This window comes from Camelus dromedarius, chromosome 2 (genome assembly GCF_036321535.1).
Source record: "Camelus dromedarius isolate mCamDro1 chromosome 2, mCamDro1.pat, whole genome shotgun sequence".
Lineage (NCBI taxonomy): Eukaryota > Metazoa > Chordata > Mammalia > Artiodactyla > Camelidae > Camelus > Camelus dromedarius.
In genome coordinates, this window is record NC_087437.1 from 8208113 (window position 1) to 8230549 (window position 22437).

General features: G+C 48.4%; 1 protein-coding gene across 1 annotated transcript in view; it reads left to right on the forward strand.

The window, feature by feature from the left end:
- The first annotated feature begins 4725 nt into the window (after positions 1-4725).
- Positions 4726-22437, forward strand: part of KAT2B (lysine acetyltransferase 2B) — a 92529-nt gene continuing 74817 nt past the window's right edge. Inside the window, exon 1 of the mRNA XM_064491046.1 lies at positions 4726-5034. Within this exon, the coding sequence (XP_064347116.1) occupies positions 4741-5034 (294 nt within the window). The 5' untranslated portion in view covers positions 4726-4740. The remainder of the gene's footprint in view (positions 5035-22437) is intronic.

A 22437-nucleotide genomic window follows, 5' to 3' on the forward strand; every position in this document is an offset into this window, starting at 1 on the left:
GGCCCGAGAGGTGGGCCTGGCCAATCAGGTTATGGGGTTGAGATTGTTTTTTTGTTTTTTTTTTAATTGAAGTACCGTCAGTTACAATGTGTCATTTTCTGGTATACAGCACAATGGCCCAGTCATGCAGATACAAGGTTATTACAAGATATTGAACATAGTTCCCTGTGCTATACGAAGAAACTTTTAAAAAAATCTATTTTTATATGTGATGGCTAACATTTGCAGATCTCAAACTCCCAAATTTATCCCTTCCCATCCCCTTACCCTGGTAACCCTAAGATTGTTTACTATGTCTACGAGTCTGTTTGTATTTTGTAGATGAGTTCATAGTGTCCTTTTTTTTTTTTTTTTGTCCTTTTTTCTTCTCTTAGATTCCACGTATGAGTGATATCATATATTTTTCTTTCTCTTTCTGGCTTACTTCACTTAGAATGATGATTTCCAGGTCCATCCATGTTGCTGCAAATGGCATTATTTTATTCTTTTTTATGGCTGAATAGTAATCCATTGTATAAATATATCATGGAGATTATACTTTAAATGTTATGAGATGCCATTGAAGGGTTTTGAGCAGTGGGTTGTGGGATGAGGTTTGCATTTATAGTTTTAAAAGTCTGTACCATGGAGAGGGGATGGTGGCAGAGTGAGGGTGGAGCCCAGTTCGGAAGCTGTGGTTGGCAGCCTGGGCAAGAGGTGATGGCCATGGAGACAGATGTGAGCACACTGAAGATGGAATTTACAGGTAGAAATGACTACTAGTATTTATTGAGAACTTTTTTTGAGGGAGGAATTGGGAATATAAAAATGAGAAAAGTAAGTCTGACTCTCAAGGGAGCCCAGTGAAAGGCAAGCACATTTAGGAGTTGGCTGTGTATCTTTCTACCTCTTTCTCTTGCTTTTGCTTCTTCTTTAAAATTGAAGTTTAGTTGATTTACAATGTTGTGTTAGTTTCTGATGTACAGCATAGTGATTCTTTTTCAGTATAGGTTATTACAAGCTATTGAATATAGTTCCCTGTGCTATAAACTAGGACCTTGTTGTTCATTTATTTTATGTATAGTAGTGTGTATCTGCAAATCCCAAACTCCCAGTTTATCCCTTGCATGCTTTTGCATTTTATATGCACTGATTGAACATATACAAAATTGTGCTTATACGTCAGTGTGTGTTTGCTTTTAACACAGACAGTATTATACTGTATAGGGTTCATTCAACAGTATTTCCTGGAGACCTGCCTATGCTCTTACATTTGTGTAAAAGTCATTCTTTGTAGCAGCCTCATACTATTCTATAGCATTAATATGCCAGAAGTAACCTTGGTGGGGCAATGGGGAGCACACCTGCTCCCTCAGTCTCTACTCACCAAGACCTTTCTAATTGTGGTTTTCTTATCTCAGCAAGTGGTGTCAACCTGAATAAAGAACTAAAGTGAGGCAAGCTGGAACTACCAGAAATTGAGTTTATTCGGGAATAGCCTAGGAATTGCCATCTGGGGAAATGCGGACCACAGCAAGCTACAGGTAGGCGTGTTGAGGGTGTGTGTGGGCTGTATTCAGGGGCAGGGAGTGCAGACAAGGGGGGGGATCTGGCTGGAATCCAAGCAGTGAGTTCACTGGCTTGAGGATGGGGAGAGACTCCTGTCGGTTGTTCATGGGGCAGGAGGGAAGTCAGGGTCTTCTGTAAACCAGCCTTTACGACTAATTGGTCTCTCAGCTCTTCAGTTCCAAGTTCTGTTCTTCTCAGGGAATTTGCATGAGATTCTCTATTTCATATCCTCTGGTTCCATTTTTGATCACAGTTGTGAATACTCTGTCAGTGAAAACACTGCTTTTTATTTTCTTGATGTTCGCTTTGTAAAAGGACTGCGCACGAGAGCTTACTAAATGCTCACAGCAGTCTGATTGTGCAGAGGCAGCCAGCCTCCTGAATCCTTTGCCCTTGAAATGTCCCTGCCTGGTGCTCAGAACACACTTTGAATAGGCCTTGAAATGGTGGGCCTTCAGCCTAAGGCAGTATGTCATCTGGGTTCTCTGAGCAGGGAAATAATGAAAAATCATGCTCAGTTTATGTCACAAGCCATTCGCCATTCAGACAGTGATGGCTTTCAGGGCGGACTGAAATGAGGTTGTTTTCTTCTGCCTCAAAACATCCTGGAAATAGTCTGCCTCCTGAAATCCAGGGACAGCTTGGGAGACAGAGGTGATGGGTAGGTTAATATTGAAGCTGGGTTTCCCTCTGCCCCCATCATTTTATGCTCTGTTTTTGTTGTTGTTTGTTTGTTAGTTTTTAATGGAGGTACTGGGGATTGAACCCAAGACCTCATGCATCGTCTACCACTGAGCTATACCTTCCCTCCCCTATTTTATGATGAAAATTTCAAACATACAGAAAAATTTACAAACTGCACAGTAAACACTTCTATACCTGCTACCTAGATTCAATTATTAACATTTCACTCGAGTTGCTTTATAGTATATCTGTTCATCTGCCAATTTGCCTGTTCACAGCTGCATCAATTCATCTTTTTTTTTCTTTTTCTGCTCCAGGCACATTGCATATATCAGGACACGGCACCCTTAACCTTTCAGCATGAGCACCATCGACTAGATGTTACTATTTATATATTTTTTAATATATGAGGAAACTGACATCCAGTGAAATACACAAACCTCAAGGAGAGGATGAGTTTGACAAATGCCTGCACGTGGAACCCAAACCCCTATCTATATCTGCTGACATCATGTTGGACTTTGCTCATGGGATCTCAGCTGTTAAGACTCCCATTCTGCTTTAGTGAGAATTGCAAAAAAGAAAGAAAAAAAATTGGTAAACCCCTCGGTAGAGCCAGAGGGACTAAGGGTGATAAAGTGAAGCACATCAAGAAAGGAAGCCCCAAGTAACTGCCCGAAGGAAACTGAGAGTCTGTGATGGCGAACCTTGAAACTGGACTCAAGCTGGGAGAGGCTATTTCCTTTTATGCTAACGTCACTGTTGGGATCTACAAACTTAAACAAAAAAGTTCACTTTTACATACCATTCTGCATTAAAAGTCAAAAGAGGGGGGTGGGTGTAGCTCAGTAGTGGAGTGCATGCTTAGCATGCACAAGTTTCTGGGTTCAATCCCCAGTACCTCCATTAAAAAATAATGTAGATTTTAAAAAGTCAAAAGAACATAAGAGAATCTAGAAAAGGGATAGAGAAAATTAACCGGAACAAAATGGGACGGGAAGGGGAATGTTTTCAGAGAAAAGCACATTCCTGAGGGCATTTCTGGCCGGAGTTGAGGGTGAGCTAGACAGCATGCAAAAAATCTGATAATACGCACATTATGATCCATATTATGTAAAAATTATGACCCATATGACAAAAGCAGGGCACTTGTGAAGGGTCCTGAGATAGAGCGCTGGGCTGTAAAACCTGCTTTAGACAGGCAGATCAAAGGTGCACAACTTTCAAATGATAAACAGAGACGTGCCTTCTAAACACCCCCCTCCTCGTCATCAACAATGAAAACGACAGTTTTCAACAGTTTCAACAAAGTTGAAAACGCTGAGTTGAGTTTTTTGTTTTGTTTTTAAGTTTGAGGCCAAAATCAACACATTCTTTTGGACGCGGCTTAATTTTTTTCATGGTTAATATGCATGCTGGTGATATCAATTTTGAAAACTATGGAACGTTATAGGAAAGAAAGAAGCAAGGTTGTAATTCCACCCTGCAGAGATGAGCCCGATGGACAAACTTTTACCACTGCGCGTAGTTTTCATTCTGACAGGGGTTTTCGGACAACCGTTCTTTTACCAGCCAGCACTTTCAAACAAATGACAAAAAATATTGATCAACAGTCTTTCCCTTTCTCTGGCAGATGGGATTCAGAAATTGCTTAGAGGGAGAAAGCGTTCTTAATTAAAAGAAAGACGTTGGACCGAAAAGTATCTAAAAAGAGAAACAGAAAATATCACGCCTTTATTTCGGCGAATTAGCAACAAAGAAAAGGATTAGCATGGACGGGTACTTTTCAAAAATATTTTTTTTTCCTCTGGCTCCCGCTAGGGTGGAGGAAGTTGTCTTGGTTCCAAGAGACGGTGGAATAGAGGGGGGAACCAATGATGGGAGCCTCGCCCCGCGCCCCCACCCTCGGCGGGGTCGGCGTTGGGTGGGGGCTGCGGAGACGGAGGCGGCCAGCAGGTGCCTGGGCTCCGGCCCCTACCCCCACCCCTCCCCCTCCCTGTCCCCCTCCTCCCGGGCTTGGCCTCGCCCCCTGGCGGGCGAGCGCCGGGTGCTGGGCGCGGGGTGGGGGGCGCACGCCCCGCGGGCAGCGGGAAACAGCCGGGGTGGGGGGCCCAGCCCGGCCCCGGAGAGAGGCCGGCCCCCGCCGCCCGCACCCCGGGAACATGTCCGCGGCCCGGGCGCGGAGCGGGGCCCCGGGGAGCAGAGCCCGGGGAGGGCGGGTGCCGTGGCGGCGGCGGCCGCGGAGCCGCTAGTCCCCTCCCTCCTGGGGGAGCAGCTGCCGCCGCCGCCGCCGCCGCCGCCGCCGTCAGCGCGCGGGCCGCTGCCGGAGCGAGCCGGGCGGGCGGGCGGCGCGCGGGGGAGGGCGGGGGCGGGGAGGGGGGTGGGCGCAGGGGCGGGAGGGCGCGGGGGGAGGGTCTCGCGCTCCCGGCGACCAGAGCCCGAGAGGGAGACCCTGGCGGCGGCCGCGGCGCCTGACACTCGGCGCCTCCTGCCGTGCTCCGGGGCGGCATGTCCGAGGCTGGCGGGGCCGGGCCGGGCGGCGGCGGCGGCGCGGGGGCCGGGCTCGGGGCGCTGCCCCCACCGCCCCCCGCGCCGCCGCCCGCGCCCCCGCAGGGCTCCCCGGGCGCCGCGGCCGCCGGGGGCTCGGGCGCCTGCGGACCGGCTACGGCGGTGGCGGCGGCGGGCACGGCCGAAGGACCGGGAGGCGGCGGCTCGGCCCGGATCGCCGTGAAGAAGGCGCAGCTGCGCTCCGCTCCGCGGGCCAAGAAACTGGAGAAACTCGGAGTGTACTCTGCCTGCAAGGTACGCGCCCGGCGCCCGGACCGCCCGGGGGACCGCGGCCCGGCCCGCGGGACCCCCGCCCCCTCCCCCTTCCGCCCCCGCCTCCCGCCCGGGGCCCAGGCACCGCGGAAGTGCCGCTGTCGCCCGCGCCCAATTAGCTGCTCTCAGACCAGAGTCCTGCCGGGTGGGAAGAAGGGATCGCCAGGACCGAGAGCCTTTCATTCCTCCTCCTTGGAAGGAGTTGCCTCTGCGTCCGCGCTCCTAGGCTGCCCTGGGGCTTTGTTGCTCTGTAGGAGCTCGCCAGAGGCGCCTTCCAGGGAGCAGAGCTGGGCTCACTGAGTGGCGAGCGCCTCAGGGCCAAGGAAACGTCTTTTGGGGGACCTCAGCGCCCCCTTTCCGCCCTCCTCTCCCGGTGATCCATTGGGCAGATCTGGAAGGAGCGAGGCTGGACTAGGATCCCGGACTCCCGGCGCTTTGGGAGCGCGAGGGGGCGGAGCGCGCCGGGTGGGAGGGTGGGCGCAGCCCGAAGCAAGGGTCCTGGAGCTCCGGGCGCCCTCGTCTGTGGGCGGAGGCGTTTCGGCGCGCGGTGACGGCCCCGTCATTATTGTATTATTACTTGTTTAGTTACAACGCTGTCCCAGCCTCTCGGGGTGTAAACAGGATTTGGCAAGGTGACAGCCCAGCGCGGCGGGCACTCCTGCTCAGTTTGAGGACACTGGTTTCTTGCCATCCCCTCTCCATCCCAGTTCTGGGCACCCCGTCGCCTCTCAGCTGCGGCTCCAGATGTGGGCACCGTGCTGCCGGGGTGGGAGGATTGCCCGAGGCCGCGGGGCAGGCTGGCCCTGCGCTGTCAGCAGCGGCTTTGTTTTGACAGGGTGACAGCTGAGGGGGGCGGGGACTTGGCCTTGTCAGCTCCTGCGGCCTGTGGCTGAGGCGGGGAAGAGACACACTCACACACTCACACCCTCCCCTGTGTTCCTCCCGCCCGCCTGCCGCAAACAGGGTCAAGTTCCCAGATTCCAGATTCCCACAACCCAGCTGCAGTTGGCCACGTCTGAATTTTGGTGTAAAGATGATTAATCCTGCTAGAACCTCTCTCCCCGGTGATGCTGTTTTTAGTATTTACGTGAGCTTCTCAACCGCAGTGGAATGTCTGTACTTAACCTTTTCCCACCCCATTCACATCCTCTTGTGTCTGTGGAACACCTACTCTCTATCCTGCACTGGCTCAACAGACATTTGTGGAATGAACGTAGGATCTAGCCCAGTGCTTCTCAAACTTTCACGTGTTTGGGAATCATCTGGGGAGCTGGTTAAATGCTGATTCCGAACCAGTAGGTCTGGGAGGGGGCTGAGATTCTGCGTTTCTAACTAACTCTCAGGTGGTGTGATGCTAGTCCATTGACCACACTCTAAGTTGCAAGACCCTTGTTCAGATGTGGACGATATAGCGTTAAGGCTCCTTTGAATTCCGCCAAGAAAACTGAAACTTTGCCATCCAGTTGCTGTTTCTGAAGAAAGAATGAAAAAATAAAGTGGGGATTGTGCTTCTAACCTAGCGCTTTGCATTGGGTCCCCATCATAAACAGCTTTTCTCCTTGCTGCCTGTTGCTGCCTTAAGGTGTGAAAACTTCCCTGAAGTTTTGGTCCTATCTGAAACTTTCCATGAGCGTTTGTGCCCTGAATTGATATTTCTGATCCTTTCAAATTTCCACTAGGGAAATGTAGCACCTTTTGTAAAGTCTGTGACTCCCTTATTAAAGGTCCGTCTTCCTGACCCGGGAGACTCTGAAAGTGTCAGTTTCTATTTCCTCATTCATTCAGTAAGTACTTAGAGGGGTCCCAACTGGGTACCAGGCACCGTGCTGGGTGCTGGGGCTGTGATGCCCAGAATCTGTCCCTCTGGGGCTACTGACCACAGGTGTGCATGCACTTGCATGCATGTGTTGAAGGCCTGGGGAGGTGGGCAGTGAACCGGTCACAATGAAGTTCAAAGAGACTGCTTTCTTAGTGTGGTTTTGGAACTCAGGACAGGGCATTCATGGGCTGGAGCACGGGTTGAGGGAGGAATGGCTTCCTGGAGGAAGTGTCAGTGGGTGCTAAGGATTCTCAGCCATGCAGGGTGGGGTGAGCTGGAGCTCCTTGTGGTGGAGAAACTGAAAGCAGTTATGAAAGCTTGGAGCTGCGCCAGCAGGAGCTAGAGTCCATTGGCTGAGGCCACTAGGATGGTGGTGGTGTGTATGTGTGTGTGGTGTGACCCAGAGGAATCCAGGAATCTTAACAATATCTCAGATTTGCTTTTTTTTTTTTTTGGGGGGGGGCTATACTTGATTGAGTATGAGCAGGTGCAGGAGAGCAGAATCTGTGTTTCCTTCTCAGCTCGTCTCTCCCCTTCACGTAAGAAAGCCCAGAAGGACAGATGCCTCTGCCTTTTGTCACTGACTGGCCACTCGGCCAGTTGGAGAGCACAGCAAGGTTACGGAGCGAGGAAAGAGTCGAGGTACTTTACTGGGGGCGACTGAGAGAAAACAGGTCCCAGACCTGAAAAAAGGCCTTTCAACTTCACAAACGAAACAGAACAAGAAGGGAGCCAGTTCACAGCCTGGGTGGTGCGCCACGCCCCGGAGAGAAGTTAAAAAAAAAAAAAAAGAAACAAACAAACTTGTTTTGCAGGATCCCAGGTAGAGCTCTTTGAACTCTGTTCTGGCAAAGGTTGCTTCAGTGTCACTTTGTTCCTGCGACACAGCCAGAGTGGTCATTAAAAATGTGGATCTGACGGTGTTAGGCCCCTGCTTGGGACCCTTCAGTTTTCTTTACAGGGGTCCACAAGGCCCTGCGTGGCCTGACCACTGCTGTCTCTGGCCCCTTTTCAGGGCCTTGCATGCTTGGTTCCCTTCTACCTCAGGGACTTTGCACATACACTTTGCATATTCACTAGGACTAAAAGCTCTCACTTCACTTTCAAATGAACTCAGATCTTCCTGCAAATCTCAGACTCCTTGCATTTCCTCTACAGCCCTGGCCAGCTTTCCCATGATAAATTCCCTGAACCTCTCTGTATCTGCTTTTTATTCTTGGTGCTTTTATCATGATTTTTAATTGTGTGATTATTTGATATGCATTTGTCACTCTTGAGTTGGTTCTAGGTACTGTGGTTACTGACTGGATGGGTGAACTAGAGAAGAGAACACTGAAGAAAATGATTAACTGTCAGAATAGCAGTAGTGAAATTGTAGCCTGACCACTTCTTGACAACTGGGCAGAGGGGTTTATTTTTCCACACAGGGCATTTCCAGGTCTCATGCAGATGTGCCCGGGACTGGAGTTTTAGTGTTATAAAAGGAGCCCCGAGTGAGTTATGAGTAGCCTAAATTTGTATCTCCTTGCACTAAACCATTGACTGACTCTTCCTAGTGAAATAGGCCATTTCTACATGAGTCGGGGAGTAGCGGCCCCTTCTGAATCTGGACTAACCTGAGTTCATATTCAGGTTCAGCTGTGTGACCTTGGACAAGGACTTTACCTCAGCCTCCATTTCCTTGTCTGTAAAGTAGGACTGATGCCGCCCCCTGCCGCCTCCAGCTTAATGGTGAGGATTTTAAATGGGCGCCTGTGTACAAGGCATCCAGCGGGGTGTCTGGTCCCTGGCAAGTCCTCCCAGCAGCTCAGAGAAGGGGATGCACTGTCAACGTGGATGTCAGGAAAGGACACAGAGCTTAGTCTCCAATCCCAGCTCTGCCACCTGCGTGACCCGGGGCGGAAATCACTTAGTTTTTCCTCTGAGCCTTGACTACTTTATCTCTGAGATAGAGACTGTAACTTCACCCTTGACGTTAAAAGAGAAAAGGTCCCCTTAGAGTTCCTGGAACCTGAAAGTGTGGGGTGGATGCTGGTGAAACGAAATTGCCTGATGCTCTACTTGTCTGTCAGAGTCAGGGGCCACAGAGCATCCATGGGGAACCCGGTTGCTTCGATTCTGGGCTGAGTGCCATCCTTAGAGACTGAAAAGGGCAAAGGGCTACACAATTATTTAGAAAATAATGGTTTAGAGATAGACTCACAGACACAAGAAAACAAACTGTAGTTACTGGGGGGAAAGGTGAGGGAGGGATAGATTAGGAGTTTGGGATTAACAGATACACATTCCTATATATAAAACAGATAAACAACAAGGACCTATTATAGAGCACAGGGAACTATATCCAATAACTGGTAATAAACTCTAGTGGAAAAGAATCTGGAAAATTATACATACATATTTGTATATATATAGATACAGGAAACTATATTCAATTTCTTGTAATGAGCTGTAATGGAAAAGGATCTGAAGTAACATATCTATATATATGTATGTGCATGTATAACAATCAGTTTGCTGTACACCTGAAACTAACATTGTAAATCGGCTACACTTCAATAAAATGTAAGAATTAAAAAAAATAATGGTTTATAATCTCAAAGTGACACGTGGCTGTAGAATATGCAGAGCAGTGGCAGAGGCACCAATGCAAGAGGAAAAGTGACCGCCCTTGGCCGGAGGCTGGTGGATGGGGCACCCAAACAAGCCTTAAAGTGAGGGAGAGTCCCGAACGCCTTTGTTTGTATTTGTCAGTCTCTCCTCCGGGGAGAGCAGATTACTTTTCAACTATTAGCAGCGGGAAGAGCAGTGGCTCTTACTCAGGAGCTGTTTTGCCCCCCAGGGGATATTTGGCAATGTCTGAAGACATTCTTGGACATTGTAATTGGGGGGAGGGGGTGATACCGGCAACTAGTGAATAGAAGCCAGGGATGCTGCTAAAACCGCCCCCTCCACCCCCGTGCACAGGACAGCCCCACACAACAAAGAATCATCTGGCCCCAGAAGACAATAGTGCTGAAGTTGAGAAACTGCCCTAGAGGAAAGTCGTATTGCCCCATAATACCGTAAATACATTCCAGCATAGGAAAAATGAATGCTTTTCCTGTTAGTTTGAATAACTCTCCAAAGCTGAAAAATCTTGCTTTGTTTTTAAAAACCTTTATTATGGTAAAATGGATAGATCATCAAACTCACTGTAAGTGTGCAGTCAGGTGCTGTTGAGTAAATGTATCAGTTCATAACCACAGTCCAGTTCTTCTTCCTTTTTTTTTTTTTTTTTTAAAGTCCTGGGGATTGAACCAAAGACCTCATGCCTGCTAGGCACACACTCTACCACTGAGCTCTACCCTCCCCTCATCGCAGTCCAGTTTTATAACTTCCATCCCCACCAAAGACTGGTCGTTCCCACCCCCACCACCTTGGGCACTTTTACGGTGATAGTTTGTATCAACTGATTATTGGTTTGCAAATAGAAACCAATTAAAAGTATCTTTTTGGAAACTCTTTGATATAAGTAGTATTGTTACAGCAAAGCTTAACACGGAGAAGGGGGTAGATAAAATGTTTTTTAAAAATCAGACTCTAGCTGCATAAATCTATTGCATACAATGATTTCATGTGTGGTAACTTCTCAAAGGTGGTGTCATGGAGCCAAGCACACAGGAAAAATGATTCGTTTGGCAGGCACGGTACAAAAAGCTTGAGAGAAAGATGACCAAATTTAATTCTATTTCCTCCTAAACTTTCAAGGAAGATGGAAATCAAGCCTTCAGACTGCAATTTGCAGTTTGATGTAATTGAGAAAAGCAAGTTTATAGGGGAAACAGCACAGAATCTGTAGAGCACTGTTTTGTTTTGAGAAGCTTGTGCTTGCAAATTGCATTTTGTGATTCAGCGCTGGTGGGTTTTGGTTGTTGTGGCTGTTTTTGTTTGTTTGTTTTTTAACCACTCAGTATATTTAAACCTGGTTACCTGTCTGCACCGGCTGGATTTAATTGTGTCTATCAGGCAAAGCCAAAACTCTGACCCATCATAGAGGACATTGAGGGTAAAATACAGTTTCGTGAGAGGTACCTTGGAACAGTCAGAACATCTGCTTCTCAGATGAAAGCTCTGGATACTCAGGGCAGTGCCAATAAAACTTGCATTTCCAAGGCTCGGTGGCTTCTGTTTGAGTTGTTTGTTTCTCCGCAAGAGGAAGGCAGCAGTTTAGGAACGGTGTCAATGGTTTCCTGCTCGTGATGGTTTCCTCCTCATCTGATTCGAACAGATGCCACCTGCCACCCATGGCATGAGTGCAGGCCTACTGACCACCTGGCACCTGGACAAAACCCTGGAAGATCATCCCCCACCACCACCCTGTGCCCCCGGGCAGCCCCTGAACTGCCTTGTCTTCCAGTTTCCTCACTGTGGAAGTGGGAGGCAAGGTCCCACCTCCCCTACGTGTTGTGAAGATGAACGCGTCTGGCATATGTGAGAGTTCTTAGAATGCAGGCATCACACAGACGGCGGTTTTAGTTTGAAACGCTTTCCACTGGCATCAGCAGTTCTGTTGCGGTGTTTTGCTGCCAGTCATCTGAGTCTTCTACCTGGGGTAAGAGACAGGTGAGGAAGGTCATTTTCCTAGCAGGAAGCTGAGACCCAGAGAAGTTAAATTAAGCAGCTTCCTCCAGCTGCAGGGCTGACTCGGCGGAAGGTGCCCCCAGAGGCTCTGTCCCCAGTGCGCTGTTGGCACCCTCTTCCCGGACTTTCCCATGGGGTGGAAGGGATGCCGCTCTTCCAGATGCTTCACAGAGGGGACCTCATTTGTCTCAGGCAGTCTTCTGCTCCCGTTTGATGTTTATGGTGCTCCTATTGAGAGGTATGTTCAAAGGCTTTTCTAGTTCACTGAAAACTGTGCAGGCCATAAAGCAAACAAAATAAGTGTGCTTTATGACTGGCCCAGGACAGACAGATGCATGCCCCTGATTGTTTTAAAGCTGACAATTGCGGATGGTCACTGTGCTGGCCCAACAGAATTCCCTGCTGAAAGGAGATGAAAGAGATACCTACTCAGGCTGTCCAAGGTGCCAGACGTACTAGAGATGTAAGGAATGGGCCCTCCTGGATGTTCAGGGGTCCCCACTCAGCTCTGTGTAAGACTACATACCCAACAGTATTTCAGCACAATCCAGAGGAAGTCTTTTTAAAAAATCTTTTAATTGATGAGTTGTTTTTTTAATCTTATTTTTTATTGAAGTGTAGTTGATTTACAATGTTAGTTTCAGGTGTACAACAAAGTGATTCAGATACACACACACACACACACACATATGTATATATGTATACACACACATATATTTTCAGATTCTTTCCCATTATAGGTTATTCTAAGAAATTGAGTATAGTTCCCTGTGCTACACAGTAGGTCCTTGTTGTTTATCTATGTTATATATAGTAATGTCTGTCTGTTAATTCCAAACTCCTAATTTATCCCTCCCCTCTTTCCCCTTTGATAACCATGGTTTGTTTTCTGTGTCCATGAGTCTATTTCTGGTTTATAAATGAAAATTTGTATCTTTTTTTAGATTCCACATATAAGTGATATCATATGATACTTGTCTTTCTCAGTCTGACTTACTTAACTTGATATGGTCATCTCTAGGTCCATCCATGTTGCTTCAAATCACATTATTTCATTCCTTTTTGTGGCCGAGTAGTATTCCATTGCATAAATACACCACAGCTTCTTTATCCAGTCATCTGTTGGTGGACATTTAGGTTGTTTCCATGTCTTGGTTATTGTAAATAGTGCTGCTATGAACATTGAGGTGTATGTAAGTCATTTTTTTAAACTTTTAATTTTACTATGCAGATGGGAAATTGCTCATGTCATCAGTACATATGATGATTTTGGATGAGTTTTTACATATACACACATCCCTGCAACGGCCATCCAGATAAAGCTATGGAGCATTTCTGGCACCTCACAGGCCTCCTTGTGCCCCCTCCCCACCCCTGGTAACCCTCATTCTGATCTTTATTACTAGAGATTAGTGTTGCCTCTCTTAAACGTCACACAAATGCAGTCACATGGGATGAACGCCTTTCCCTCTGGTTTCTGTCGCTCTGTGGTGTCTGAGCTACACGTGTGTATTGCTGCAGATAGCTGCAGTTTGTAAACACACATTTTTAAAGACCTTTATTGTTGTGTAGTTCCTGTACAATAAACTACACATATTTCGAATGTACAATTTGATGAATTTTGGTAGATGTTTACACCCATGAAGCCACCACCACAATCAAGACAGCTAACATCTCCATCACTCCCCAAGAGATGCAAATTTCAAACTCCCAATTTATCCCTTCCCGCCCCTGTTACCCCTTGGTAACCATAAGTTTGTTCTCTATGTTTATGAGTCTGTTTCTGTTTTGTAGATAACTTCATTTGTGTCCTTTTTTTTAGATTTCACATGTAAGTGATATCATATGGTATCTTTCTTTCTCTTTCTGACTTACTTCACTTAGAATGACATTCTCCAGGTCCATCCATGTTGCTGCAAATGGTATTATTTTATTCTTTTTTAATGGCTGAGTAGTATTCCATTGTATAAATATACCACAGCTTCTTTATCCAGTCATCCATCAGTGGACACTTAGGTTGCTTCCATGTCTTGGCTGTTGTAAATAGTGCTGCTGTGAACATTGGGGTGCATGTAAAGACACATGTTTTTAAGCGAAAACAACAAATTCAACATTGTTAACCATTTTCAGAATGGAAGTCATTGGTTGTGGACACCCTTCTAAGATGAATGTTAATTAGGCTTTTGAAAGAAAAGATGAAGATCTGATCTTCGGGTGTGCTGTGCAGGCACGTGGGCAGGAAATCCAGGAGGTGTGCTGGCTGAGCTGGTAGAGGAGGTTTGGAATGGAGGAGAGGTGGGCTGTTGGGGTCCTGTGATGTCACAGCCACGGAATGGCCAGCCTGCATGGTTCCTTCTCCCCGGAGTCTGTCTCGGTGAGCCCTCACTGGTAAATATTCATGCTAAGTCCTGCTGGCACCCTCCCTTGGTTCTGGAAGATGACTTGAGTTATACAGTGTGTCCTGTAAGCCACGCAGAGCCGTGCATGGTGGGGGCTGTGGGGGGTCCCTGGAAGGCTGGCACGTGAAGCCCAGGTGCGCACCGGCACCTCTGTGTTATCGGCCCAGGGGATGGAGACATGGGACAAAGAATGCTCTGGTTCGTCTTCACACGATCTCTTCAACTGTGGGCTGAGGCCCCTATGGGCCACCTTCTCCCTAGGAGTGGCAGTGAGGGACACAGATTACTATGCAGCCTACAGTTTTTGCATGACAACTCATCCTTGAAAACTCATATTAAATATATAAGAGAAGCTTACTATTTAGTGCAGTCGTGTGGACCCTTCACTGAGAAAGCCATCGGTCCTGTGATTGACGGAGCTGGCGATGGGAGCTTCACCCGTTTTACTTGCGTGTATGTGGGCATGGGGGGGGGGGTCCTGTTATACCCCTGCCCTTTATTTATTCACCTAACATTTGTTTCCACGGGGTGCTTTAGAAGGTTTCTGCTCTGATAGCTCCTGTCCAGACTCCATATGACAATTCATCGCCAGGTTATAGTTGAAATAGAATTGCATCCTTTATAATGTTGAATTGCTTTCTTTGCTGGCATCTGATTGCCTGTGGTGCCCCCGGCACTGCACACTTTTCTTCCCTGGGTATTGGTGTGGCTCGTTGTCAAAACCCATTCCCGTCTGTTCTCAAATGCCAGGTTCTCAGAGAAAAGCCTTCCCGACCCAGCCCCGCCCGGCCCTTTGCCCCAGTGAAAGTGACCGTCCCCCGTCGGTCTGTCATCTTCCCTGGTTTTGCTTTCTTTTACTGCAATTTATTTTCAAATTTCCTGTCAGTTTCCTTTATGACAAGAGAAGTTCTGTGAAGCAAGGAGTTTGGTCCATTCCGTATCCCCGGTCCGCGGACCACACCTCGCACATGGTAGAGTTGAGTGAATGGGTGATTTCACATTCACAGCCTTCGTGAGGTTGGAGGAGAGGAAATTTTGTTTTAAAGACAAGGAAACTGGGCCCCAGAGAGGTTTAGCAACTTGCCCACAGCCGTGCGGACGGCAGCAGGGCGGCCCCCATCAGGGCTGGAATGGCGTCTCCTGACACTCAGCTCACGGGCACCTGATGACACATGGTGTTTGTCTGATGGCCTGGACTTCAGCTCAAGACGGAGCAAGGAGAAGCCACACCCGCTTTTGATTCTCCTCTGAGTGGATGAGGTGAACTTCTCTGACCCCATTTCCTCTTCAGCAAATTTAAATTCACACAAGGGGGTTGTGAGTATTGGAAGACCAGTGGGGTTATGGAGGGGGAAAAGGCCCCTCCATATATTCTAAACATCCAGATTATGTTGGTGATCTAGAAGAGAAAAAAAAAAATTCAATCGCCTGTAAAGTTCTGTTTTCTAACAAGTTTCTATTTTTTGTGGCTTTGCTGTGCACTTAAACAAAAGCTCCACTAGGCTTTATTTAATTTGTTCTTCTGTTTGTACCCTGAGGCCCAGACACGGGGCTTATTATTTTTTTAATCAGGAGACAAATGCATTTATTTTGGAAAAAAGTGTGAATAACATCTCCAGTGATCCACGTGGAAGGTACACCCCCTGACCTCAGCAGGGGCTCTTGGTCCCCTCTTCTGTGACCCCAGGGTGGGCCACCCCCCAACTGGGGACGTCTCCATCAGTTCTACACCATCCTAAGCGGTCCCCGTGCATTGCGAGCTCTCGGCCCAGCTTCGGTGTTGTGCAGGAGATTCCAGAAGTCCAGGGGTGCAACCTGACTAATGTCCTAGTGACTGATGGCGACCGCCCCAGCCTGCCTCTGCTCTAATGAGCTAGTGTTGAAACTGGCTGGCAGGATGCCAGGGAGGCCAAGGTCAGTGTCCTCTGAAACAGCGAAGTGAGTCACATCATCTAGGACCAGCACACACTCACAGGACCACCTGACTCAGCCCACCTCTGAGGGAAGGTGTCTGCTGGTGCTGGCTAGGTGCCTGTGCCCAGCTCTGTCCTCGGTGTGTGGCGAGTGACCAAAGGGCGTGACAGCCACCAGGAGCCCCTCATCTCGAGGGGGAGACAGACACAAAGGGAAAGAAAGATGAATGTGAATAATCAGGCACAGTTAGTCCGTGCGGAGAGAGAACCCATGCAAGTAAGTCCGTGCAAAGAGAAACCCATCCCAAGCTGGGGCGGGTGGGGCGGGGAGCGGGCCCAGCCCAGCTGGGGTGAGCAGGATGCAGTGGAGTGGAGAAGTGAGCAAGGCATGGGGTGGCTGGGAACGCGGACCCGGGCAGCACAGGACCCGCATCTGAATACGACGCGCCGCTTTCTTGCTGGGAGGCGGCGGGGACGCGGTGCCCTTCACCAGCCCCGGGTCCCGTGGCTGTGCAGTGGAGGGAGGAATGCTGCCAGCTCTCTTATTCATTCAACAAATTGTTCCTGCACGTGCCAAGCGTTGACTTAGATCTGGGGACACAGTGACAGATGGGCCCTCGCCCTGGTAGAGCTTGCTTCCCGGTAGCAGAAGCAGACAGCAGAAAGTGGTAGGTGCCACACGCACAGAGGATGAGGACAAAGCCACCAAGGAGGGGGTGCCTGGGGAGCTCCTTCAGGTGCAGCCTGAGAGGGTCTCTGCAGAGGGGAGGCGTCCTGGGCGAGCGTCACGACAGGAGGCCAGCTGTGAGTGGGGAGCCGGGGGGAGAAGGGCAAAGACTCTGGGTCCAGAAAGGGCCACCTGGTGGCCCCGGTGGCTAGATGGTGAGGGTGGGAGACGAGTGAGTGTAGGTGAGGTAGGAGAGGTAGATGGGGCTAGGTGAAGTGATCCCGTCTCCACTTCTGGGCAGTTCAAACAAATGCCCATCAGGACTCAGAACATTTTCGTCACCCTAGAAACTTCCCTCCTGCTCCTTGCCATTCAAATCCGCCCTGCCGTCCCCCCCACCCCCACCCCACGAGGCAACCACGGTTCTACTTTATGTCACCACGGGTTAGTTTTGATGTTCTAGAGTTTCTTATAAATGACACACAGTCTGCATGCTTCTGTTTTTTTTTTTTATTTGTAACTTTTTAATTTATTTTTTTAAAAATTGAAGTATAGTTGATTTACAGTATTAGTTTCAGGGGTACAGCATAGTGATTTAGTATTTTTGCAGACTATATTCCATTGTACGTTATTACAAGATAATGCCTATAATTCCCTGCACTATACTGTGAATCCTTGTTACTTATCTACTTTATACATGTAGTTTGTATCTGTTAATCCCATACCCCTAGTTTGCCCCTCCCCCTTCCCTCTCCACTTTTTTTAATCCACTTTTTTTTTTTTACTGAAGTGTAGTTGATTTACACTGTTGTGTTAATTTCTGGTGCACAGCGTAGTGATTCATTTATACGAGTGTGTGTATATATATTTATGTATTCCTTTTCATTATAGGTTATTACAAAGTATTGAATACAGTTCCCTGTACTGTATGGTAGGACCTTGTTGTTTATCTATTTTATATATAGTAGTGTGTATCCGCAAACCCCAAACCTTCTTCCCTTTGGTAACCACAAGTTTGTTTCCTACGTCTGTGCACACTGTTCTTTTTTCACTCATCTTGGTAATTTTGGGATCCATCCACGGCGTTGCATGCATCAGAAGTTTATTTCTTTTTATTACCGAGAAATACTCTGCTGTATGGCTGAACCACATTTTGTTTACCTGTCTACTTGTTGATGGGTACCTGGGCTGTTTCCAGTCGATTCAGAGAAGATCTGTATTTTCAAGCACCCCTTCTGGCTGCTCTGAGAGGAATAAAGTGGACAAGAAGAGGACCAGCTGAAGTGATTGCCGTGTAGATACGAGCGGATGGTGGCTTGGAGGAGGGTGTGTCAGGGGAGGGGGTGAGGAAGAGAGAGTATGACGAGTGCAGAGGCAGCGGGATTTGATTTTATTGCTGAGTTGGTGATTCCGGCATGTGAACAAAAGACACACGTGAACGTAATGTCTGGGTTGCTGGCCTGAGCAGCTGAAAGGATGGTCATTCCATTTACCAGGAGGGGCGGGACCCAGGGAGGAGCACACTGGGGTGGGTGGGAATCCCAAGTTCTTTTACAGATGTGTTAAATTAGGTACGTCTCTTAGTGGTCAGGTGCTGTCTTGATGATAAAGTGAGATAATCCATTTAGCAGTTGGGTAGGGAATCTGGAACATTCTACATGCTCGGTAAATGGTAGCAACCATTACACTTAAAAGCTGTGCTAAGCCATCATCGTTGGTCTTAAGAAAGAGACCAGCCAAACTGAAGAAGAAGGAAAAACGAGGAAATGATCATAGCAGGAAGTGGAATCGATCCACTGGGTGAAGAAGAAAACAGTTGTAGAAGGTCTTGAACTTCGGGTCGAAAACTTGGAACTGAATCCCACTTACTGACAGCGAGTCTCTGCGCTTCAGGAAGGAGGAGACACGCGGTGTCTCGGAGCGAGGAGTGTTAGGTTTTGGGCTTGAGTGCTTGCTCCTTGGCAGCTGGGTGAATGCGGACAAGCCACAGCCCTTCCCTGAGCGCTGAATCACGGGTCCTCTGGGTTATCGGGTGGGGAGACAGGGCGATGCAGGCGAACACTGCCTCAGGAAGTAGCCGGCAGAAATGTTTGACGGTGTTAAGCGGCAGTTCAGGGTCCAGCCCTGTGTGCGGTGGGTGTTACATGGAGGGTGGGGGTGGGAATGTATCAAAGGGGTGGGCTTCTAACTGGCTATTAAGGGCCTGGCCGAGGGCCTGGGCAGTGGGAAAGCAGAAGGTATGAATCTGGGAGAGACTTCGCAAGGAGAATCACATGGCCTCGGGTGAGGGCATCAAAGGCAGATGGATGGATTGCGTTCGGGAGCTGGGGGACGGCTAACTAGCGCCGAGGTGACGAACAGGGCAGTTGAGAGGGGGTGTTCACCTTAATGTGAAACCTCCCGGGCTGAGATGCCCGGTGCAGACACTTGGAAACGTGGGCTGGACCTTCTGCTCTGCAGGTGGGGCTTGTTCCTTGGATCTGGGTGTCATCAGCCCAGATAATGACTGAGACCGGGAGCTTCCGAGGAAGCGGCTTATTTTGCTCATCCTGGTGGGGCCAAGACGGCAGGCGGAGGAGTGAGAGATTCCGTCGTCACCGGGTGGCCCGGCTGCTGGGGGCCAGCCAGCCAGCGTGAGGAATCTCTGCTGTGCTGGAGGCTGGGCCGAGGCTTTGGCAAGTTCACCAGTTTGGGGAGGGGGGGAGGTGTATGAAAAAATTCCAGGAATTGTCAGGGCTCCAGGGTTCTGGGCACCAGTTTCTTGCCTCTGGCGTCTCTCAGGACCTCTCGAGGCCCTTCCAGGGGTGATGCATGTTTGGGTTTGGGCCTGGAGAGGTGACTCAGACGTAATGACGGGTCTGGCCCAGCCCTGGGTCATTTGGTGGTGCTGGAGTCATTCTGGCACCTTCTGAGGTAATGCCTGAGGGACCTGGGCCTTGGGGTCAGCCAAACCTGATTATTAAGCGTGAAGAGCACAGTTCCTTATTCAAACCCAGCTCAGGCCCGGGGACGTCTTGCAGACCCGGGTGCCTCCTGCCCAGGGCTTTCTGTTGGTGTGGTGTTGGGGCGAGTCCTGGAGGGCCCGGGAGAGCCTTGTTTGAACCGGGTGTTTGCACCTGGTTGTCTCGCTCTGGGTCGCCCCTCATGGCGTGATTTCTGTTCCCCTGCACCCTCGACACTCTCTTCAGCATTTGATTTTGTGGTTCCTTGTGGCTTTCCCCACCAAAATGGCACTCTTAATTAAGGTCTTCAGAGCTGCTCCTGCTACTGAATTACCTCACCGGTTATCCATTCTCCGCTTCCAACCCAGTTTCCCTCTCGGCTCCAGGAGGATTTGGTCTCCTGAGGGAGGAATCCCCACTCCCACTTAATTCGTTTCACTGGTGCCCAAAATTCCCCAGTTCAAAACTCCCAGTGTCCGGTCAGAGCCCCATGGTGTCCGCTGGCCTTCCGTGGGCACCTGTGGAGCCAGGAGGATGGCCACACGGTGAAGAGAGCAAAATGGTTCATGTCCCAGAAAGGATTATTTTTTTCCTTCAGATCGTTGCGGCTCTGAGTGAGGTCCTCACCTGGGGACTTGTTAGAAATGCAGACTCTCAGGCCCCACCCCGGACCCACTGATTCTGAATCTGCACTTTAACAGGCTTTCCTCGGTCGTTCGGGAGCAGGTTAAAGTTGGAGCAGCGCTGCTCTGGTTCCTGGGAGCTTTACCCAGACTGCTTCCAAAGGGTTCACTGTCAGAGAGGAAATTTATAAGGACCACGGCTCAAAACAGCGGACTCCAGGTGTGGCTGCTGTTTGAAAATAGGATTAAAAGAATTTTTTTTTTCCAGAGTGACACAGGCATGCAGTTAAGAGCCAAATTCAGACAGCCCACAGTGGTAGCAAATAAGCTCTCACTCCTATCCCCTCCACCCCCTGTTTCACTCCTCCCTCCCCGGTAATCATTTCCAGAAAATTTTCATCCACCCCGAGGCTGCATCTTGGATTCTATACTAGAATTCAAACAGAGAGGGGGACTAGATTCACTACAAAAATCCATTTTCTTTTTTAAAAATTTATTTTCATTTTTCATTGTTTTTAGGGGGAGGTAATTAGGTTTATTTTTATTTATTTATTTAATGGAGGTACTGGGGATGGAACCTTGTGTGTGCTAAGCAGGCGCTCTCCCACTGAGCTATGCCCTCCCCTCCTCACCTGCCAAAAAAACCCATTTTTGATTCCCATTAGGCTTGAGTGGATTTGGGAGCCAGCCAGGCAGCTGCGTGTGAGCAGGTCAAGGTGTGAGTGAGGTTCCCCGAAAGGAGCACCAGCAGCACGGCTTTATTATTAGCAAGTTTTAATTGTTTCAAGCTCTCCACTAATTTTAAAAACAGGGCGACCCACTTAATGACCGACTTAGTTCTGTCACTTGCTGTTTCCCCTTTGCTGGGACAGATTCCGACAGTGGGGGTGCGGCCACCCAGGTGCTGCCACTTCTGTCGCTTTCTTGGGTCAGAAGGGGCAGAGATGGCGACACCCACGTGCTAGTCTTCCATTAGTTGTGATATAGCTTATTAAGCCTCTTTAATTTGTACTTGAGAAAATAAGCCTCCATTCTGGCACGTGCTGTGGGGAGACTTCGCAGAAGTTCCCTATTTGAAGTGATAATTTGCTGGCAAGGTCTTGCCCTTTTCAGAAACAATTTTATTGAGCTGTAATGTGCGTGCTGTAAATTCCTCTGGTTGTAAGTGTGCGATTCAGTGATTTTTAGGAAGCTGAGTTGTACGGTCATCACCAAGAACCCAATTTTAGGAGGCTTTTCATCACCCCAAAAGGGTCCTCATGTCTGTTTGTACTCAACCCTGTTTCACCCCCTGCCCCAGACCACGAATCTACTTTCTACGTCTATGAACTTGCCTTTTCTGGACATTTTTATAAAGAGATTATGCAATATGTGGTCTTTTATGACTAGCTTCTTACGCTTAATGATTTTGAGGTTCATCCACTTGGTAGCTTGTATCAGCATTTCGTTCTTTTTTTTTTGCTGCCGAATAATATTCCAATCTATGGAAATGCCCCATTTTGTTTATGAATTCACCAGTTGATGGCCTTTTGGGTTCCTTCCACTTTTTGGCTACTATGAATAATGTTATGGTGGATATGTGCGTGCAAGTCTTTGTGAGATTTATGTTTTCATTTCTGTCAGGTAGATGCCTGGGAGTGGGTTTGTTGGGTCAGGTGGTAAACTGACGCTTAACTTTGAAAAAAATTATTATTGTTTTGAGTGGTAGAATACGCATCACATGAAATGTATTATCTTAACCATCTTTCAGTGTGCAGGTCAGCGACACTGAGAAATTCATGTTTCGTGCAGCCATCACCGTGGTCTGCGGTCCTCTTTTCATTCTGCAAAACTGAAGCTCTACACCACGCACTGGATGACAACACTGCGTTCCTCCGTGCACTCAGCCCCTGCCAAACCTCTGTTCTTCTTTCTGTCTCTAAGATTTGGCTACTTTCCACTCTGTTGATTGTGTTTGTTGACGCACAGAAGTTTTAAATATTGCTGAAGTCCACTTTATGCATTTTTTATTGTGGTTGCCTACGCTTTTGGTGTTCTACCCAGGAAATCATTGCCAAATCGAACGCCGTGAAGTTTCCCCCTACGTTTTCTTCTCAGAGTTTCGTAGTTTCAGGTTTTATGTTTAGGTCTTTGATCCAGTCGAAGTCAGTTTTTCTGTATGGTATGAGGTAAGGCTCCAACAGTTTCATTCAGCTGCATGTGAACATCCAGTTTTTCTAGCATTGTTTGTCGAAAGACTGCCTTTTCCCACTGGATGGTCTTGGCACCCCTGTTGAGAATCACTAGACCATATACGTGAGGCTTTATTTTTAGATTGTCTCTTGGTCTCTATTTAACTTCTTAAGAAACTGCCAAGCCATTTTCCAAAGTGAGTGCACTGTTTTACAGTCCCCTCCAAC